The following is a 19,784-nucleotide window of genomic DNA, read 5'->3' on the forward strand; positions in this document are numbered from 1 at the left end:
GCCATATTTCGCTACCATAGGCAGCGTTGCCAGATTTGGCTACTTTGTGCAAAATTTGGCTATTCTTTTATCAGCATAAAAATATTATTTGGCGCATTGGCTACTTTTTGGGCTACAGAAATTTCACTTGGCTGCGTTTTTGGCTACATATTATTTATAAATATATTATTTGAATAAAAATGCACTTTAAAATGGTGTTTCGTCGTTTTTTATTAATTAGAGACCCAAATAAAACAAATGTTTGTGTTTTTCAAATAAATTTTTGTCTGTCTCCTTTATAATAAATGAATTTATTTATTTCTAAATAAAAATTGAAATTGTCTGTAGAAGTAATTTTTTAAAATATCCTTTTTTGTGATAAAGTTTTAATACTTATTACTATAATGAAGATATTCTATATGACAAATAATTTTAATTCAAAATAACAATTTAGAAAAAATTTGAAATGAGGAGTTATCAACAGAAAAAATATGGGTGTCTATTTTTAAAACCCTGATGTGACTGAAATTAAACAAATTGTTAGTAAAGTTCTAAGTGTACCTGTAAGCAATGCATTTGTCGAAAGAATTTTCTCTATAATGAAATCTGCTTGGAGAAATGATAGAAGTAGAATGCGAGTGGAGCTCGTTAAAGCACAGTTAGGCATTCGAATTAATTTCGACATGAGCTGCGAAGCTTTTCATTCTTATTCATTTTAACATTACAAAAAAAATTATTGCAAGTAGCAAAATTAAAAAAAATATATATAATTTTAAGAAATGAGAAGCATTACAATTACACTTACTATATAAAATAATGTTGGATTGTTAACTGTGTGATACTATATATAAATATATATACTGTACTCGTATATGATAATATAATTGTTGAATAAATGAAATATTGTGACTGTTTAGTTTGAAGGGCAATCCTCCAGGCGAGTAGTTGGCAAATGTTGGCAACCCTAATACGAATTACTGCTAGATGTCGAAAGTCGTACCAAACGACGACACGCAGAATTTAAATGAAACCTTTCCAATACTTTTTAATCACAGCAGTATATTCACTCATACTGCAAAAAGTCTCCGTTAATTTTTCACAGGTTTATTACTAGACAGAATGAGGAATATGCCACAAAAAATATTAATAATGGGCCGGGACCGGAAGTATAGGCTAATATAAATCCACAAAAAGTTATTTCTTTCACAAAAATACAACAAATCCGTAGGACATTTAACGTGGGTATTGTGAAGTAAATAATAAAGAAAAATAAGTAGGCCTACCTGAAGATTCACAATTTATCGTAAATCGCACTTATTTGGATTTGTTTGAAGTGACACTCGAAAACTGTTCGCAACGTGCAGCAACTGACATGCAGCTCTAACGATTGCATCTTGACTGTTTAATTCTCCGTTGATCCAGCATCTTCAGCTATCGTTTACGATTGTATTAATATAAATGCCCTATTTACCACTGTATCAATAAGCAAAAACGATTTTGATAATCAAAAAAACAACTTAAAATTTTGATTTAGCGTTTTTTAAAATTAAGAATCCACAGTGGGTCGCCGGGTTTTTGGTCAGTCCCCTCCCAATATACTCTTAGAAACCAAAGCGCAGGAAGAATATAAATCGGAGAAGAGAATTAAACTGATGAATTCAAGACTAAATTACTTTATTTATGTTTTTCATTACAATTTTCAGTTTAACAAACATTTTTTCCAGTCCCGAAATTCGTTATAACGAGTTTCTACTGTAGTCAATTTTGTGGAAACGAGTTAAAAATGTTCAATAGAAATTCATATTTTTGATAACACATTTTTAAATTCAATAAAGAAATAATAATAAATTAATGTAAAAAAAAACTATTTTTAAATATATTACTTTATTTAGCTTAGCAATATTTTTAAGTACATCCAAGACAACAGTGTTCCCATTTCGATCAAGATTATCATGACAAAAATTAGAATATGATTCTCAAATTAACATCAGCACCATCCAATAAAAATAGTCCATAAATTTTATTGTTTAACAAGTATTCCATAGATCAGCAATTTTAACAAATTTCATAAATTATTTGAGATATTTTGAATTAAAAAAAAATCTTAAATTCAAACATTTTAAATATTAAAATATTAATATATATTTAATTTCTTGTAAATATATAAATTTTAATTGACTAGAATTTTTCTAATTGAATTATACAGCAGACAGTAAATATAATTTGAAAGCACAATTGGTAATCTGATAAGCATTTCTAGATTATACAGTAGGCATTACATGGAAGAATAATGATTTCAAAATAATAGGTGTACATACATAGTTTTTTTTATAACTTGTATAAAAATGAAAGTTTAACAAAGGAATCCTTATAGAATGTATTTTATATAATACAGTATATTTATATATTGTTATACAAGGTTAACAATATACTGACAAAATTGAGTATATCTGTAATAAATACTGAAAATATTTTCAAAGGCTGTTATATCAATTTTTGTACAGAATTAGAGAAAAAGAATCTTATAAAAATTCTTTAAATATGCAAGGCATAATCATTTTTTTTTGTTTTGTTTTTAATGTAGGCATATTGGAAATATATTCACTTACTTGTAACATCAACTGTTCTTTAAATAACTTTTTGTTTAACAATCATAGAATTTAATGACAGCTAATTTCAAAAGGACGGACAGCATGGATGGTACTTAAAACTAATTTCTTTTGACGAAAATTATAAACAATGAGGCTATTGGGTAAACTCAGGTATCCTATAACAAACAATATGGCAGTAATGAGTAAAAAATGTATAAATATGCATAGTCCAGTGGAAGCTTTCTATTAAATGTTATACATTTCTATAATAGTATAGGTAAAAATATTGATAGATTCTAATTATGATTACAAATAGCTGTCAACAACTTGATTCTAATTTAAACATTATACAATACTTCACATTTCAGTAAGAATTTTTATATAAGTGATCATTTGCAAAAATTTTTAACTGTTAGTTTTTAAATTTTCTTAAAAACAACTTTTTTGCTTTGCAAAATATCCAATTGCCACTTTAATAGACATAACTATGTTAAGAAACTGCAATACAAAATGATTAACTGTCGTTAGGAATCAAAATTCTTATTTACTACATTCTTGCAAAATTGATTTCAATCAATGCATCAGTATCATTCCAGATGATAATTTTTTTTTTTATCATTTAAATAAATTTATATATAATATAATATTTAATGATAAAATAAAATAGTTAAAATTATATTTGAGTTTTCAAAAAAACAAATTAATGCAATAAATTAATAATTTTCATTAATTTACTGCATTAATATTTTTGATTTATGCTATTTACATATTGAAATATTAAGTCAATAATGATTTATTTTAACTGAAAATTTTCTTTTTTCCTGTATAAAATATAATATATAAAAACTGATATGAATCAACTTTAATTGTTATCTATTGCTGATTGTACACAATACTGCTCTGCAGTCCATTTATAACAATAACAAAAACATTTAAAAATAAAAATCAACTTAAAAATATATCATCACAGTATTTAAGAAAATAAAATAATCAAGGAAAAAATTATTTCAATCACAAAATACAAAATGTACTTACAAAAAGATTAAAAATTTCAGATATACAAATTTTATGTAAAAATTTTGAAAAACCATATTTTCAAGAGATTAAAACAAATGGATATTTTTAATTTTTAACACACTACAATTTTCTAATAAATTTTATTATTTGGAATCTATAATATATTTTCATCTAAAATAATATGAAATAGTGTAATTTAGCAACTTTTAGCATGTAGATTATGCAGAAACCTTGTGTAGATAGCAGATTTATTCCATAAACCTTCCAAGCTTGACAGAAATTGAACATATGTAATTTTTTACAGTCATTTAATCAACTTTGTTTAGGTTTTGAGGTATCTTGCACATATTCACTATAAAGAAAGATAGATATATATATATATACATACATACATGCATATTTAACTATAATTACTATTTTATTAAAATAATATAAATTAATACTAAATAAAATAAATATTTTTATGTACAAAGATTACATCTACATAAACTATTCAAAAATAAAAATTTCAAGATTTATAATTTCATTAAAAATTATTATCAAATCATGACAATTTGACAATAATTTCACTGCAATTTGTATATTATTATAAAGTTCAGACTTAAAAAGTCCTAAAGTTTATTCAATGTAGATAAGGTAAGAATCAGGTATTGTCACTAATCTGATTCTGCATTACTTATTAAATTTTACTACTAGCATTACTGCTTCTTTGATAGTACACTTGAGGAATTGTCATTTAAAATCCTTGTAATAAAGTCCTCTGACCATTTCTCAGAAAAATGATTTTGCACTTTCAGGAAATGAGAATTTTCAACATAAAACCAGGAAGAGATTACAAACCTGTTGAACTGGCAACCAACTTAAAAACAGCAAACAGAGAATTTTTACGGCAGCTGTAGTGTGCATATGATTTCGAAGCAATTGAATATGCCCTACTCTAAAGTGCAGAAAATTTTGCAGTTTTATTGCTACAAGATATCACCAGACTTTTGTGATTTTTGATTATGGGATACTCTGAATCAAGTCTTGTTTATAAGGGTGAGATTCCTATCTTAGCTATCTTAAAAGACATAATTTCAATACCTGGAGGATTACTCCCAAGTCACATTCTCCTGTGAGTGAACTGTTCATCAAATTTATGCATTAGAACATGGAGTTGGAGGGCATGTACTGTACAGTAGAACAGTTACTCTGATTTATTGGTTACTTGAACAATTTTGTGTGTAAAGTTTCACATGTGTAAAATAACCATATCACACCCAAGGATCAGTATGTTCTATGTCCATTTTGTCTGTTATTGGGAATTTCAATCTGAATAATCAGGCCTACTGTTAAGAAAATAGTACATCATAATGTTGGACTATACTATCAATCATGATAGGTCATTAGCAAAATATTTTATTGTGTTTTTTTTATTTTATATATATATTTTTAAATATTTTATGGCAAATTTTATTAATATCAGCACAGTGGTTGTGAGTTATGAAGGAATCATGAATGGATATAGAACACATGCATTGAATCGCAAGTGGTTTGATGAATACAGAGATCTGCTCTGCAGTACTGGGCATGTACTGTACAATTGTATATGCAATAAAAGGTTGAGTGATTGACTGGTTTGGTGAATACTGAATTCTATTTCCACATAGTGTTAAAATTTCCGAAAAAAGGAACATTTTTATACAATCTTTGATCTCAACATCTATTTTTCGAAATCTGTAAAATGTCATCAAGGATTCCTGCTATTTACTTTGGCATAAAAATAATAACTAACTTATTCCACATTATTACTTTATTTCTTGAAAATAGCCATATACAGTTTGATGTGTAAATTAACCAAAGTAGGGAAAGAGAGCACACATCCTTTTCCTTTTCATGGAAGATGAGATTTTTTCTACTTCAGCTTTTGAGGTGAATCAAGGTGAATAGATTAACATTAAGAGTGTAGTTTTCTAATACAACTCCTCAACTAGAGAGTAGGTAGGATCCTTAGCTGATGGATACTAAAATAGTCTGTAATAGTCAAGTTAACCACAAATAAATGGGTAATATTGGTAACTAAACAGTTGCAGATCATGAGTGGCAGAATCAACAGGAGAGTGTAAACTGTGTCTGGTAAATGCAGTTCTATAAAATGCCATATATATCCTATGACAAGTCCAAGTCAAGACAAGAAAGGAACACCTTAAAAGACCTAGATGTTGGCAGCAGAACAGCCAGTACTGACAAACCAAATTATAAATGAACAATTATTTATTGTAACATCATCACAATGCTGGGCTGCAGTTTTTAATCATATTTTTAATTTATTTAATTTAAAATATCTCCACCTCAAATTAGTAGTGGCTTTCCCCTGTACATCATACTTTTCTTTACACAACAGAGTTCTGCTGGTCATCTGTTAATTGCTTTCAGGGGAAGTTTTGAATTGAAATAACACAACATCCAATTTTCATTGAATGTTTGTATATATTTAATTGGACCTCCAAACCCTAAGGTTTCCATATCTGGTCTTAGATTTCATCTACCTAACTCTGTTCTCAAGATTAAGAGAGACAATTGGATGACACATGGAGAGAGACGACAATGGAAATTTATAGGTCTACAATGTTTTCAAATTGCAGCCCAACAATCAGAGGAACTTGCGATCAGACTATCACAGGCATAGTTGCAGCAACTGTACTAACTATGGTACTGCATAGAAGAAAGCAATGGCAAACTACTTTTTATACATATTAAGAATACTTACAGAAGGTTCAACACAAAAGATAGATATGTTCATGGCAAATGAGTCCCCAGATCTGAAGGCAACCCTTATGCAACTGGAGCAGAGCAAGATCTCTGAGTGGATCTGAAGAGTATGCTGTAGCTGGATCAAGACTTTTAGGAAGTCCAGTGGCACATTACAAATTCATGGGCCCTCAGACAAATTTGAATTAGAGAGTTTCTTGCACAGTGTTGACTTCAAACATTTTCATTTGGGGAATTTTGAGGAAATTCCCTTGGTTTCCTTGTTTGTTTTTTAATGAGATCACTCTGTGCTGTGCCACACCAGCAATCTGTACCACCTTGTATTTTAGTAGTTTAAAATTATATGAACTCTTTGTTTTAAATTTGAAACTTGTATGCATGCTCCAGTTCTATTTTTATTGTATTCTATACTGTCCGGAACCTATAACCGGTGCGTAAAACGTATATACTATATATAGTGTGGTTGACAAACATTTTCAAAGTATCACTTCGCTCTTCCTCAGGTGAACTGGTTCCCTGGACAGAGTGTATGTTGCTTTACACTCCATCCAGGGAACCAATTGACCTGAGGAAGAGCAAAGTGATAGCTCGAAAATGTTGCTTTACACTCGGTGCTGAAATCAGAAGAGTTTTCTGTTTTTGTTGTATTCCTAAAGACAATATTTTATCAGTATCAAAAACTTTTCATTGATTCATTTTTCTTGTTTAAGACTTTTTCTGTAATTAATTTACTGCAATTTAATACCAGAAAACAGAAATCTGTAATATCTATGATTACTACCATTTAATATAATTTATTTTCTGGATTGATTATCAACTTCTACCAAAAGCCATTTATAATAATCAGTACACTGCAAATTCAAATATTTTGAAATGATATATATTAAGATCAAAATATATCACTATAATTGAAATATAATCTAAACTATAGTTTAGCACTTACACTTCCATGGTATTGACTGTGCTATTGGGACAAAATCCTTCAACTTTGACATGACATGGTTTGTGACATTGTATATGACAATCTAGAAAAAATAATTTATTCCAATTACTTTCACGAAATGGAAGATTTATTGAATTTCTTCAACTCTGAAAATATATATATTAAAAACTTTTATTTCTGAATACAAAAATAATTATATATATTATGCTAGGCTCAAAGACCGAAATCGCTCATGGAGCAAAAAAAATGACCACAATGCATTGTGGCTAATTCAAAATGACCACAAAGTGAAATTCGTGTCATGGCTTTCATGATATTTGACCATGACACGTTCTGGTTAGGTTAGGTTAGTTAAGTTACTTGGTTACTTTCAACAACATGTAATCATTTGTGAAAATCTGTTGCAGTACTCAATATGTCAACATTTTCTAACAACTAATTTACTAAAAATAATTACTTTGTCAGAAACTTTTATTAATAAATCAGTCTTTTTTTTTTATGAGAATCAAGAATGTTTCAGAGTTATTTATCTTTACAAGAACTATTACAGTGACATTTGCATTTTTTTATCAATACAGTATTTGTTACAGTGACACATTATAAACCCTTGCTTACTTCCAGATGTTAACGTGGACGCTGAGCTAAGTGTGAAGTTGAGAGTACGTCCTGAATGTTAATAAAGTTACTCTCAGAAATTGTAAATTCATTATGAGCATAAAGTCGATCAAGAAGACCCTTGTTTCTTAACTGATAGAGACCTGATAAATTAATGCTCATAACAACAGCTAAAAAATTTCTGGGAGCTGCATGTCCCCAATCAACATCAGTCACCCTAACTAAAACATTTGAGCCAATTTCAACCTGTCCGAGTAACCTAATCTAATCAGAACACATCGTGGTCAAATATCACAAAAGCCATGACATGAATTTCACTTTGTGGTTGTTTTGAATTAGCCACAATGCATTGTGGCTGTTTTTTTCTCTCAATGAGTGATTTTGGTCTTTGAGCCCCTAATATATATATATATATATATAACTTATCATACATATATATACATAAATATATTTAAAATGAAAACATGCAATACTTACCTCTGCATTCATAACCTTGTTTACCAGGTCGTCGTGAAAGACGTCTGTTGCAAACTTGACAGGTAATTAGCCTATAAGAAAAATAGTGATATAATAAACTTATAATAATTATTTAACATCGCAAATCTTTTCTTTAAAACATTGATTAATATCACAAAATGTTAATAAAAAATAATCAAATATAAATAAGGAATTAAACAATTAATTTGAATTGAATAGTAATTGTATAAATAGAATAAACTGTTTAATTAATCAGTGAATTGTGAGGCTCTGGACAAGTCTGAATCCCTCACTAAAATTCACATAAAAATAATTTTGAAAAGAAAGAAAAGAGATATGATGTGAACAATGTAAGAATGTAAGTTTATTAACATAACATAATATTGTAGTGTCTAGAAAGTACCGAAATAATCCCGACCTTAAGTGGGGTAAGAGTGCTGAGTGCAATATAACACACCTCAAAATCAAGAGATGGATGAAACAATTTATAACAGTCAAGATACATGTATATATAGCAATTAACAGACGATAGCATCTTGATAGTTATCGGTCAAGTATCGATTAATAATACAGAAAAAAATTAATAACATCTATTCACTAACTAATTACATGTCCGATAGTTATTTTACAATTATTTACAAGGTGAGTATACATCGTTGATCTGCATGCGTACAATTCTACATAATCATGCGATAGTCCATATCCCGTAACAAAAAGGTTGATGAGCACGTGTCAGTAAAATGTTACTAACGATGAAATACCGTAGTAAGGAATTCTAACCTTGAAGAATCTTTCTCCACGAAAAGGAGATTGCACTCCTTATAGTGTCCTCATGCCGATGCAAGTCAATTTCTCCTCTGACTCACTAATCTTCTATCCTTTGTCAATGGCGTGTATGGAGACCTTAACTTCTACTTTTTCCGATCCAGGTGTCTAAGAACCACACAGGTAAAGGACAAAAAAAATTGTCTTCTTGTGGGGTCCTTCCCTTTTATATTTCCCACTGTCCAAAACTTCTGCCTCCTATCATGTGGTCCGATGAACAGCCAACCATCAGCCAATCAACAACACCCACCCAAAAAGTGGTACGCGACACGACGGAAAATACATTCACGCGTGACAAAAGCAAACACCCGACATGGATAACTTAAAACTTAGGATACAAAGAAATTAATATACACAAATAGTAGCAGAGCACTACAATATTTTAAAACTGTTATCTTACCCTGAGAAATGTTTGGCAACAAATACATGATCATTATAAACATGTAATTTTACTCCTTTTTTTCTCCACTTACTTCTGTTGGCCAATGAAGTAGGAATCAGGTAACGCCTATAAAACAATTTACATGTCAATAACATAAAAACATATTTCATTAACATTTATGTTATAAATAGTAAGATATTTGGAAATTTTAAAAATAGTTTACATAGTCTATAAATCTAAATCTTTATATTGAAAAAGACTCATTAACATCATGTTTACAACATAACCATGTTATTGAAGATTTAAAAATGCTGATTGTTAAATGATGAATTTTTAATCTCAACTTTTTGAAAACCAGTCCAATATTCTGCCAGTTGAATCAACTTGATCCAACAATTATCGATGAAGTTATGTAATAAGACATTTAAAATCTAGAAATCTGTAGTAAAAATTCAACATTCCATTTTTTAGACTTTGCTTTTTTGTTTTGTTTACGATTTTATTCAAATTCAGCTAATTAAAGTAATTGTTATAATGCCTAAAGCTGATAATATGAGCATCAGGCATTATAAACCTTGTTAAGGACAAATAATATAGTTGAATTCAAAAATATAGTGAATGAAGGAAAATTTTTATTTCTAAACATACATAAATCAAATTTGAATAATGTAAAAATAGAAAATAAAACTGCATTATCAAATAATCAACTTAGATTTTAAAAAAAATGTAACTGTCTGGTGACAGATTCAAGTTACCAATGATTGAATAACCAACTGACTTTCTACTAATAGGTCAAATTAAACAAAAAATGTTATTTAAGTAATGACAGCATCAAACATATAGTCTTTATTAGCTCTCCATATATATTGAGGAAGTATAATTTAGTAATAAAAAATTTTAAATTATACCGAGTTATGAAAATCCTAAATATTGTCTAATGAAATAAACTTTTCATTTCTGAACAAAACAAATAGTCATTTCTCAAAAAAAAATGAAATCTCATTGACAGGTAAGACATGTGATGCAATTATTGTCATGCTAATAGGCCTTACTTTATTTTTTTTACATATCAAATGAAAATCCAATATAATAGTTTTATAGATTGATTAATTAATGTTTAAGTTACAATTTAACACACAATAGCATTATTTTCTGCCATTTTTTTTTTTTTTATGATTGAAAGTAAAAATGATTTTGTCATTACCATTTTTAATTTCTTCACTTCCATTTTTTAAACTCTATAGCAGTAGTTCTCAACCAGGATCCACATGGACCCTAGGCACCCATGTAACATTATTGGGGGTCCACAGAAAAAAAAAGACCAAATTGTGGGTTCATGGTGATATTTTAGTGATCTATAGGGTAATTCTACTTCAGAACAATTGTTTTACTGAGAATTAAATTTCTACAGTATATATATTGTCAATTTCTTTATTACTCATTTCTTGCTTAGGGTTAAAATATAAATTATTTAAAATATCAAATACATATACGACATATATATCTCATTGACAAAGGTCAAAGAGCGATTATAAAGCCTGGGTTTGTTATGAGAATCTTATACCATCAGCATCATGTCACTTGACAGTGACATTTCTGAACGTTTTCCTTTCTTTTTTATTGTTGAAAAATATAAGGTTTTTTCCTGTGCAATGTCTATGAGGGTCCACAAAAAAAATTAAGAGAGGGGGGAAAAATTGAGAACCACTGCTCTACAGTATAGAAATTTCTTCCTTCTTAACTAAACTAACATTCATGCACAATTTAATTAAATTATTATTAAATAGCTTTCAAGTTATGAGCTGGTATAAAAATACATCTTCATGTAACATTTTCTGACAATAAATTGAACAAAACAGAAACTAATCATTCTATTGGATGGTCTGTTCATTATAATTCATTAGGTCTTTACCAAAGAAGAAAGAATATCTTTCTTTGAATAAGATATAATTATAAAATATATTTACATCTAAGACAGAAATTGACTATTGCCTTTTCGTCTTTGTATTTCCTGCATTTAAATTATTTCTGGAATTTTCTTAATCTTTTAAAAACTCAAAATGTATTATTAGTGAATTCCAAATGCTACAGAATGAATATATTTTTATTGTTAGTAACATTAAAATATATACAATTATAGACAATTTCTAGATTGAGTTAACTTAATAAAAAATTTCATTTTAAATAAGCAACAATTCTAAGCCATCATCTGGAAACTTCTTTTCCTAATATTACTTGTTAGATAATTTAAAATTTAATAATTGCAAAATCATAAAAATTGAAAAGTTATATTAGCAGGTTTTTCTATATTTAGAATATTTCTAGAATTTTATAATTCATAATTTATAAATGTAAAATTTATTCTTGTCAAATTACTTTAAACATCCTAGGCAAAATTTATATATATATGTTACCGGCAAAACCAGATTTTATGCCAAGTTAATTTAGAATTATTATTCAAGTATATTAATGGTTAAATATATTAATGGCTAAAATTAAATTAAAAGGCAATCAATTAGATGAACAATATTTATTCAAACATAGTCTACTTAATTATAAAAAACGGGGTTAATGTTACTCTAGATATCGAAGATGGCGGCTCGTCTCCGATTCCAGAAATCAGAAGACAGGGAACAGTGGGGACGCACGTTCTAACCTAACCTAACCTATTCTAATAAATTACCATAATTACTAACAACCAAATTTTTAGAATAGGTTAGGTTAGGCTAGGCTAGAATGTGCGTCCCCACTGTTCCCTGTCTTCTGATTGCTGGAATCGGAGACGAGCCTCCATCTTCGATACCTAGGGTAACATTAACCAAAAACGGTATTGATTAGAAGTGACACAACACTTGTACAAAACTATAAAATAAAAATAAGCTAATCAGTACTTATCAGTTTGTATTTTTTGTTTTTTTTAATTAAGCCATGCACTTTTAAAGTTAATTAACTTTTGAAAATATTTTCAAAAATTCAAACGAAATGATAGAAATAACTTTTAAAATCAAACTAAAATTTAAAATAAACTTATTTGTGTTTTATGATGAACTTAAATTAACCATTAATATACTTGAATAATAATTCTCAACTAGTTTGGCCTGACACACTTATGCCAAACTAGTTTGGCCTAGGCAAAACTAGTTCGGCGTAAAATCGGGTTTTGGCGGTAACACACATATATATTTTTTATTTTCTTTTATTAAATTCCTACTATTAGTTCACACTCTCCCTATATATATTTATATATCTTGTTCAAATTTTCAATCATTAATAAAATACTTTTTATTCCTCCACTCAAGTTCGAATACATTTTTTTAAACTTGTAGTGGATGACACTTGATGTTAATACAGTTTTTTCAAATATTAATTCATTAATTAAATTTAATTAATTAATTTTAGTTTTATATGGGGAAAAAAATTTCTCTTATATAAGATATTTAGCATATGTATATACATATTTATATTAATTGTAATTATTTAATAAAAAGTAACTAGAATAAAATTTTTCTTTGTTGACCTAAGTAGGAATTGACTTTAAAGAAATTTTTTTTATATTACTTGTTCAATATATATCTGATAAATCATAACCACTGTATCTCTTTCTCTTACCTATTAATTGATTAATTTCTTTTTACTTACATTTCTATTATTTAAAATGTGAGCATTTTTAATATTTGACATTATTAAGGAATAGCAAAAAAGGAAATCTGTGCGAATTTATGCAGAAAAGTTTCACATTCGAAAATCCACAATTCAAGATACTATTATAAAATTCCTTATGACAAATAGTGTAGTTAATAAGGTTCAATCTGGATGTCCTGAAATACAGTAATGTGACAGAAATGTATCATTTGTCAGTAAAGTGAAGAAAAATCCATGAATAATTGCTCCTAAGCTTACTGTTGAGGCTTCTGAAGAATGTGGAGTACATACATCTACAGAAACTGAAAAAAACTTTAAAAGCAAGTAGTTATAAAGATTTTGTTGCTAAACTATTTGTCAATAGAAAGGAACCAAAAGTAAAGCTTTGTTATTGATGGTAATGTTATTGTAGCTAATGTTTTTGATTTTATATAAAATCAACATCATTTTGAAAATCAGTTTTGAGGTCGGATGATCCAAATTCAATGTGTTTGGTTCAAATGATTGCCTGAAAGTATGGAGAGAAGCAGGAGAATCTTTTAGAATGAAAAACCTGATCCTTACAGTGAAATGTGGAGACGGTTTAGTGCTATTCGAAGTTGTATGTCTGCAAATAGTGCTAAAACTGCAATTTATTGATGGAATAATGAATCAATATGTGAATAAACAAATTTTAAATAAAATTTTTCAGAAATCAATAAGAAAATTAAAGTCAAGGTAAAGGTTTGTTTTTAGCATGACAACAATCCAAAGCACATTTCAAAAATCAGGTTCTTGATGTGCACTGTATAAAAGTGCTTCCTTGGTTTCCACAATTGCCCAACATCAACCCAATTGAGCATATAGATCACATTGAATGAACTATCAGAACAGAATCAATAACAAATAAAACTGATCTTAAAAACATCATCATCAGAGTTTTGAATTTAATAGAAAAAACTGTTATAAAAATTTGGATGAATGCCTAATTGTTTAGATATTATCATAGCAAAAAGGAACCCAACTCATTCTTAAATGTATAAAATATTTTGTTTTATCATTATTTATTTATGTCCAGATACTTTTGTGATGTGAAAACGTTTTAAATAAACTTATTTTTCTCTTTTTGATCAATGTTTTTTACATGTAAATATTTTTTGTAGTGTAAAACAGTCTGAAGATTTTACATCTGTCATTATTTTTTTCCTATTTTATGAGAGAAATGAGTGAGAACTAAAGAACGCTTCCATTTTATAGGTGTCCAGCTACTTTTGTGACCTAGTGTACTGTATGTTCATTTCTTATTAAAGATTATTTATTTGCTGAGTTGAGAAAAAAGCTTACTATGAAACAATTAACATCAAAAATTTATTCTATCTTAAATACTATATCTATATTTTTTATACTAACTTTATTACACCATTTTCATTAGCTTCAACAACCAATGTAGATTTGTCACTAAGATAGGTTCGAGTTGATGAACTACTTATACCAGAAGCCTCACTAATACTACTTCGTGTACTGTCATTCTCTGTTCTGCTACCACCTAAAAAAGCAAAGTAAATGTAAATGAGAATATAATCATTTCTGCACAATAATTAAGTGTAAAGATTTTTTTTCTAATGTTAAATCATTTAAGATTAGAAAAAAAACAAAACTTATAAATCAAAATATTGTACAATTTTCATATTAAATATATGGTGACAACTGATACCATAATGTTTATAACAGTAAGAATTACTCTCTTAACATTTTGACTAATATCCAAACATTGCATATTTAAACAAGAAAAGGATAAACTATTTTAGATAAAATTTAAAAAATATTCAATGTAATAACTTTCCTCTAATAATATAAATCTATTAAAAACTATATAATTATATTATGTTACAATACATAATAAATGCACGCATGCTCTCTATATGTAATATAAATGCATGTTTACAAAAATACGATATATAGAAGAAACAAGCAGATAATTTAAAGCTTAATTAACAGTAAGGTAAGTATAATAGTTTTAATTTATTTTATTATCATTACTAATTTAAGATATTTTCAATCTTATATTCATTGCACAATGTCTAGTTATAATATAAATTAAAACACATTAAAATATTAAATACAGAAAAAAGATAGTAAGCATAAATTTAGACACAAAATTGCATAATAACAATGTAAATTTTAATACAGGAAATAAAATGCAGTATTTAGTATGATTTTTCCAAAACTTACAAATCTTGAAAGAGTACACAAATTAATTGGCATAGATTAAAATTATCTTCCATTCTTTTGAGAGGATTTATTATATTAAAAAAAAATAAATATGCATAAAAATTAATAATATAGAAAAGGTTAGTGGAAATAATTAAGTAAACTGAAAGGACAGCAATAAATTATTGTTTAACTTTAGATTAATTAATTTTTTAAGATATTCCTATAAACTTTTAAAAGAGTTTTAATATCTTTTCAGAGATTTTTAAATTTTTATAAATATATTTAAACTTTGAAAGTAACCACAAAATTTATGTTGCAATATTATTTCTAAAATTACAAACAAAGTGACATTTGTCACTTTAAATAACAGTATAGTAATTTAATCAAAATCAGTAACTTGTAAAATATTATACAAGAATTGTATGCTGATAATGATTGAAGAGAGCTCAAAAGAATCTAAAGTGTGGTTTTATGTCAATAATGTAAAAATAAGTCAATAAAAGGATTGCTGTTTCAAGCTTGGATTTGTAAATGGAGTTAGAAATCAGTAAAAAAAAAATTATGTTTATATATACAAATATTTCTGATTAAAAAATGTTAAAAACCCATAAATGTAGTAACCCATTTCATGATTCATAAATTGTTGCATGTTTCAATTTACGTAATTTAATTCTGATTAGTTATTAACTAAAAACTGAGTTTGTAATTACAAGTCACTATTCAATATCCTTCTTTTCTTCTACACATTTCACAAGTGTAAAAATATATTGATATAATCAGCATTTAAATTTAGCATCTCAATTCAAGACAGAGATGAAAGAACTCATGCAAAACATTTGGGAAGCAACCAGCTCAAATCTTTGTAAAAAGCTGGCAGCCATCAATGCCAAAACAATGTCTGGTGAAAGCAAAAGAGGCCCACAAAATATTAAATTTAATAAATTGTGAAAAATGTTTACTGTGTAGTAAACAAAATTGTATAATGAATTTTTTTGCAAAATTTTTGTCATTATTTTATATTTTAGTTTTTTCTTACATTTGCTTATAATTGTAGTTATACTTTTTGAAAAAAGAAATAAAGAATGTTTCTTCTCTATTTTGGCTACTTTTTTATTGTGCTATATGATCACATTTTTTAAAAAATGACTTGAGAAAATAACAATATTTCTTCTTCACTATATATTATAATTTTGTTTGTAGTTATTCTGTATTTTTAAAGTAGATTTTTAAATCATAAATCTAAAAATTTTAAACCATGAAAATTATGTTATTTACATTTAAGATTTTTAAAAATTGAACAAAAAATCTTACCTGGTACATTGAGGTAATTATTACCTACAAAAATTGAAAAAATATAATCATAAATTTATGGTCATATTATAGAAACATATTAGTTTAATATATATTCAATGATTAATTTAAAATTTTTGAAATAAACTTTAATATTTTTTAATTTTTTTATATATTACAATCAATAGTTTTAAACAAATTTTTATTACAATGTGTGTGCAAGTCATAACAAACTGAAACAGATTTTTTTCTTACATGATAATCATCATATTGACTTAGTGACTGTGGTCTTTTTCAAAGAATTTCTTATAGAAATCACCACACTTCTGTCATTGTTTTTGCTAGTTTTTGAAGATATGTAGTAACCTATCAATTGAGATGCACTACAGAATTGCCTCCAATGCTTTGACCACAGCTGTTACAGAGACATGGGTTCCTGCAACTTCAGTGTTGGAAATAGGAAAAGTTTCAGGCTTCCAAATCTGGGCTGTAAGTAGATATGGATGCAAAAGATATTTTTCTTGGCCAAAAACTTAATCACCACAATAACAATATTTTCATGGCATAGCTGCCAACCACTGGCATAGAGATTAGGGCATTTCCTATGAATGTGATTCAACAGGAAATATCCATGAACAGTGTGCAGAATTAACAAACAGTGCTGTCCTATGACTGATAAATGTGGTGACACAATGTTGGTTCATTATTCCTTGTCAACACTCTCATAGGAATTGTAGATCTGCTTTAAGATTGATTTCTGCCCTTTAGAGAAAAAGTAGAGCATATAGTAAAGAAAAGCTCCATTAAACCAATGGAATGAAGTTCTTCTTTATTATATGCTTGTTTCAACATTTCATAAAGCATGTGTAATTGTTTTTTTGTAAGCCTCAGCAAAATTTAAGTACTGCATACTGTTTGCAACCTCCATTTCAGTCCTATAATCAGAAATAAATCATTACTGTGTTAAAGAGGCAAGCTGAAAAATTTCTGACTGTACTTTCTCTTTTGTATGAATTGCTAAAGTTTTACTAGTTTTGGTTTTTATACTTTACAGTTATTTTTCTTTTCCCACCAGTACTAGGCCTATTAAGTAGTCCAGCTGTAAAAAATAACAGCAGTCTAAGTTAACTTGTTGAAAATGTTAACATATTATATATACCACATATTGGCAATGACAACAATGCTGATGGGAAATGGGGATTAGTCACCCATAGACTCCTGTAGCTATAGCTCTGCTTTATTTTATTTTGTTGTGAGGAACATATGACATTTGTTCTATGTGCTTTAGCAGCCAAATAAAGTATTGGGTTTCTGTGTAATTTTTTGGACAGATGCATCAATATCTGTACAGTGATAAGATCTGGAATTTGTTATCGTGACTTTTTCCTATCAAAGGTATAGCTATTCTTTCAACCGGAAAAATCAGTCTCAATTTGTTTTGACTTGTCCATCAGTTTGCATATCAAAACTGATGAACACAGACAGATATAATTTTTATTATAATAATATTAAAAATTTCAATTTTTAAAATTAACATAATTATAAATTTACAATATACACAAACAGAAAAATCAACAGCTTAGAATAGGGCTCAAATTTGTGCTACAATGTCTTGTAAGTTAAATTGGTATATTACCAGTTATGCTAAGGATTGCAAGATACAATTATTACAAATTGTATTATTACAATTATACAAATTACAATTATTATTAAATTTTAATTATTAATCACTTTACTAATTTTTTGATGTTTTGTATATTGATATTTATTCTCTGTCAATATAAGAAACAGCTTGCTTAGACCACTTGTGAGGACCCGAACAGGGGTCGACAAAAGGGAACGAAATTGGAGATTTCCATTGTTTAATGGAAGTTTTTTTTCTTGTATTTAAACAATGAAAGAGGCAAATTCGAGAAACTCGCGCCGCGAAAGGAATCAAGTTCTGTCGCGACGATGACCTCTCCCACGCCCTCCATCGGGTTTCGAATTGGCACCAGGTGACAATGAGAGACCAATGGAGAGGCGACTTGGGGGAGAAACATTATAAAACCGCCGTTTTCAAGGACATTAAGGAGTTCTTGGATGCGCAAGTTTCCTCCCTTGGTGGTGTGTGCTCCCGATACATCAGAAGGAAAGGATCCCTTTCGAACCCAGAGGAAGCATCGTGGATATGTGGTTGTCTAGCCATCTCTAGATCATCAGTTCGCCTCGAGTGAAACCGCCAAAGTATGTGCCATTCGCCCCGGGGCCTATCGTCTTCTCGTCGTCCACGTCGAACTACCAGACACCTGAACACAAACTTTGGACAAACTCTTTTGGGGACAGTCAGTTGCGCGTTTTGTGTGGTTTTACCTCTTCGAACAAGAGTAAATTGTAAGAAAACTTCTATGTTTATTAAACGGTTTTTGATGGCCAACCAGTCTCAGTGAGTCAGTCCACCCCCACAAGACCGTCTGACCGCTCGACCACCTTTGCTTCCTTACACTCCTATCGGCAAACCCCACACACTGATAAATTAGACACTATGTTATTCTTTATTAATATAGAAAAACATAGAAAAAAATATATATATATTTACATATTTTTTTTTCTATGTTAATAAAGAATAACATAGTGTCTAGTTCATCAGTGGTCTAAGCAAGCTGTTACTTATATTGATTTATGATATATATATCATAATTCTAAATTAATATCATCTGGATAATTTTTATATCTAGAAAAGAGCTCAAATTGAAATACTTGAGAGATATACTTCATAATCTCCTAATCTGCAAATGCTAGACTAAAGCCCTATTTCAAGCTGTTCTTTTTCTAGACATTTCTAAAATCACATTTTGGCTTCTTATGTTGTCAATAATTTGTCTAGTTCAGTACATCATCATCCTATCAAGCCAGAATAAAATGTCTGCTGTTAATGAAAAGGATGTCTTTTCTTAATGCACTCATGTAATGCACGGATAGCATGACATTGGGGTCACTGATTTTGATCAAACTTGGTGAGGATATAGTGCATCCTCAACAACTGACATCTGCCAAGCAGTAAGGTGCAATACTCAAAATTAAATGAGAAAATTGAAGT

The 19,784-nt window shown here is 28.4% G+C and overlaps 1 protein-coding gene across 1 annotated transcript in view; it reads right to left on the minus strand.

Annotated features, from left to right (window-relative positions):
• Positions 1 to 1,844: 1,844 nt before the first annotated feature.
• LOC136978694 (C2 domain-containing protein 2) overlaps positions 1,845 to 19,784 on the minus strand; it is a 172,585-nt gene continuing 154,645 nt past the window's right edge. Inside the window, exons 17-22 of the mRNA XM_067274458.1 lie at positions 16,727 to 16,750; positions 14,612 to 14,747; positions 9,599 to 9,706; positions 8,374 to 8,444; positions 7,282 to 7,363; positions 1,845 to 3,939 (exon numbers count right to left, since the gene is read on the minus strand). Of these exons, the coding sequence (XP_067130559.1) occupies positions 3,900 to 3,939; positions 7,282 to 7,363; positions 8,374 to 8,444; positions 9,599 to 9,706; positions 14,612 to 14,747; positions 16,727 to 16,750 (461 nt within the window). The 3' untranslated portion in view covers positions 1,845 to 3,899. The remainder of the gene's footprint in view (positions 3,940 to 7,281; positions 7,364 to 8,373; positions 8,445 to 9,598; positions 9,707 to 14,611; positions 14,748 to 16,726; positions 16,751 to 19,784) is intronic.

The sequence above is a fragment of the Centruroides vittatus genome, unplaced genomic scaffold (assembly GCF_030686945.1).
Source record: "Centruroides vittatus isolate TY-2023 unplaced genomic scaffold, ASM3068694v2 contig_549, whole genome shotgun sequence".
NCBI lineage: Eukaryota > Metazoa > Arthropoda > Arachnida > Scorpiones > Buthidae > Centruroides > Centruroides vittatus.